This window comes from Nematolebias whitei, unplaced genomic scaffold (genome assembly GCF_014905685.2).
Source record: "Nematolebias whitei isolate Nwh7 unplaced genomic scaffold, NemWhi1 Nwh_scaf_6847, whole genome shotgun sequence".
Classification (NCBI taxonomy): domain Eukaryota; kingdom Metazoa; phylum Chordata; class Actinopteri; order Cyprinodontiformes; family Rivulidae; genus Nematolebias; species Nematolebias whitei.
The window spans coordinates 1-3340 of NW_023625392.1; the positions used below are offsets into that span (position 1 = coordinate 1).

Below are 3340 nucleotides of genomic sequence, written 5' to 3' on the forward strand. Positions count from 1 at the left end.
ATCAAACTGCAGCTTTCTGACCTGGTGAGGTAGTCTAAACAAAAGTAATGTCCTGCATTTCTACATTCACGTCAGGTTCAATCTGAACTCAAACACAGTGAAGTAGTTCACTTCCTTATGTTTGTATGTTTACCTATATTTTTATTCGTCATAATCACTGTCCTCATCTTTTTTTTGCGGCAGATTTTTCTTAAGGAAAATCAGCTGATCCACATGCTCATGTTTGAGTAGACTGCGTTTTGTGGAAACAGTACCTCCTGCAGTGCTGAAAACTCTCTCAGATGCCACACTGGTGGCCGGTATGCACAGATACATTTTAGCCATAGATGACAGCAGTGGCAAGTCCTGTTGCTCTTTCCACCACTGTAGTGGGTTTTTTTTCAGGGGCAAAGGATCACGCTCTCTGTACCTCTTGACTTCTTCATTGGCCTGGTCCCTCACAGATCTAGATGCCGTCCTTACTTGAAAGTCTTCTCCCAACAGCTGGTCCAGGGCTGACATTCTCTTCTTTTTACAAGGAGGTTTATCATCTGAAATAGAAAACAAGTACCATATATTACTGGCTATGTTTGCCATGAAGTTTTTTAATTGACTACCATTTTATGTATAAATCTTCATTTGATGTTCAGAATTTATTTATGTAAGGACTCGTGTACATATGTAAAATATGTATCATTATCATCATCATTATTATTTAACTCTTTCTTTGCATGCAGATCCTCTTATTATAGTGAATGTGTTTTATACTGATACTATGACTGCAGCACAAGTTTAAGACAAAGTCTTCTCGTTCTTGATCACAAGTTATAAAACACACAAACCTTTATGCTCATCTTGGGTCTGGGGTACATCAATGCAGACGTCCGGATCTCCATTTGCAGGTTCACTCTGACATGGATCAGTCTGCACTGGACCTCTCTGAACTGAACCCCCCGTTACCTAGAAATAAAACATGAAATAACATTTAGTGTACAGTATGGTTAAATGCAGTGTAAAGAATCAAATAAACAGTAGTCAGAATATATCTAATGACAGCAACAAAACACACCAGACTGTAACTGAATGTACTGTAATATGTATTTTGTCAGTGTGTTGGGGGATTTACCTTGTGATGCAGGGATGCTGCTTCTGCTGATATGCTTGTGAATGTCCTCTCTGCATCATGGTTACTGAGGAAGGGCAGGGACTTAAAACGGGGGTCCAGAGCTGCTGCAGTGTGGAAGAGATGTTCAAGGCCTGTGTAGCGTTTCTCCAAGTCATTCTTGAACGCCTGCTTCATCTCTCTGATTAACACTGAGTCTTCATCTGATGGTTCAAAGTTCTTTTTAAGCTTTGCTTTTACAGGAAGAATCATTGAGAGTGTGGGTCGCTTGTCTTCAGACATGCTGGTAGTCACAAGTTTGACCGGCGCCATCAGTTTGACAATGTCTTCAATGTCGCAGAAGTCTTTGTCCTTGAGAGTATTCACCTCTTCTCCTTTTCTGAGGTCCCTGGACATGAGTGCTGCAGAAATCGCAGGATGTTGCTCAAAAAAGCGTTCAAGCATGTCATGGGAGCTATTCCACCGCGTGGATACATCTTGGATGAGTTTGTGGGAAGGCAAGGCTAGTTGTTTCTGTTTCTCTTGAAGGATTTCTGCTGCCCTCACACTACGATGAAAAAAGGCAACGGCTTTCCTCACTCTCCCCAGCAACCTTGCTACTGTGTCAACTTTAAAGGCTTTCTGTGTGGCGAGATTAATAGTGTGTGCAAAGCACATGAGGTGAGGGGTCATCTCTGCTTCCACTCCAGCTAATACCATGTTTGTGGCATTGTCTGTCACCAGGGCTGGATCTTTATCAAGAAGGTTCCAGTCAACACATGCCTGTTTTAGCAGAGCACCAATGTTTTTCCCAGTGTGGGATCCTTTGAATGCCCTGGTTTGCAACACATGCACATTTAGCTTCCAGTCTGGAGAGATGTAGTGGACAGTGATGGTCACATAAGACTCAGTGGAGCATGACGTCCAGGCATCGGTTGTAATAGCAACTCGCTCTGCATGTGCCAATTCTTTTTCAACTTGGCTCTTCACTTGGGCATACAACGCTGGCATGCATGTGTTTGTGATATGCTGCCGGGACGGAATCTTATATCTGGGCTCTAACGTATGAATCAAATCCTGAAATCCTTCCCCCTCCACTATATTGTACGGCCATAAGCCCTTAGCTATGAAACGGGTTATTGATGCCGTTATATCCTTAGCTCGTGATGAACTGTCGCCGAGTTGCCCGTAAAATTTAGTGATAACGTTACCCGTCGCTCTCTGTGTGGCAGCTGCCTGCTCCTGCTCGTTGTTATGGGGCTTGAGAAGTTCGCCATACTCCTCTCTGTGTTTTCTCGTTGCATGTTGATCAAGGTTTGTTGTGCTACCAGTGTACTTCAGAGGTGCTATGCATAGCTTACAAATAGCGTGGTTTTTGTCGAGTTTTCCGTCCTTCTTGTAAAACCCGAAAACGTTCCACACTTTAGACTTTTGTCTGGCTGCTGTATTGAAAATCTTTCTCGGTGACCCGCTAACGCTGCTACTATTTACATCCATTCTCGTTGTCTTGGTGAGCTACGGAGCATGCGTGAGAATAGCTTCGCGGGCATTTCCGACTCTCGCGTTGTTTTATAAACGCACTGTCAACCGAGCTAGTCTCGTGATACCCGGTTCATGTCTCTTCAACCGGTTCATCTCAGCATTTGTGGCTGGTTGCTGTCGATTTATACGGCTGCTACCGACACAACCATATCGCTAGCTTGTCAAACCGGATATCCGGTCGTATCGGTTTATCTATAACAACCCTAGTTGACATCCGGTTGTTAGCCGTTAGCTACATGTAGCAAACGGTCAAACATGGTTCAAATCAGCATTTATGGACACATTTAAAGCGTCAACGTTGCATCGTTTTACAAGCACGCCCTTTCTGCATGTACTCATGAGTTTAGGAACAAAAGTCAGGGCTTCATTCAGCATTTTTAAACACAAAGGAAGACTCTGTTAAAACTAGCTTAATTTCCGGGGTCACGTGACTTTACAGACACGTGAACATCGGGGTGGGCTTTTATGCACTGACGCCAGAGTGAGGGGGCATACACGGCGTTACATCACCAGCTTCTCAGCAAATCAGAACGACCCAAACAGCGGTTCTCAACCAATCACAGCTCGTGTGAACTTGCCTAAAGCTAGCAGTTAGCATCAACAGTCCAGTCAAATTATCGCCCATTAAAGCTTCAAAAATTGCACAATTTTACTGTGAAACGTAACAAATTCAGCATCGGAGCAGCTTTCTGAGACGGCGCTCAGGTTCAGACAACG

The 3340-nt window shown here is 43.8% G+C and overlaps 1 protein-coding gene across 1 annotated transcript; it reads right to left on the reverse strand.

Annotated features, from left to right (window-relative positions):
* Positions 1-254: 254 nt before the first annotated feature.
* Positions 255-1916, reverse strand: LOC119429755 (E3 SUMO-protein ligase ZBED1-like; the record flags this gene model as incomplete). The annotated part of the gene is made up of 3 exons (XM_037697320.1): positions 1106-1916; positions 822-939; positions 255-530 (listed from the first exon to the last, which is right to left on the reverse strand). Coding segments are annotated over exons 1-3 (1090 nt in total), but the record flags the coding sequence as incomplete, so codon positions are not given.
* Positions 1917-3340: the final 1424 nt, after the last annotated feature.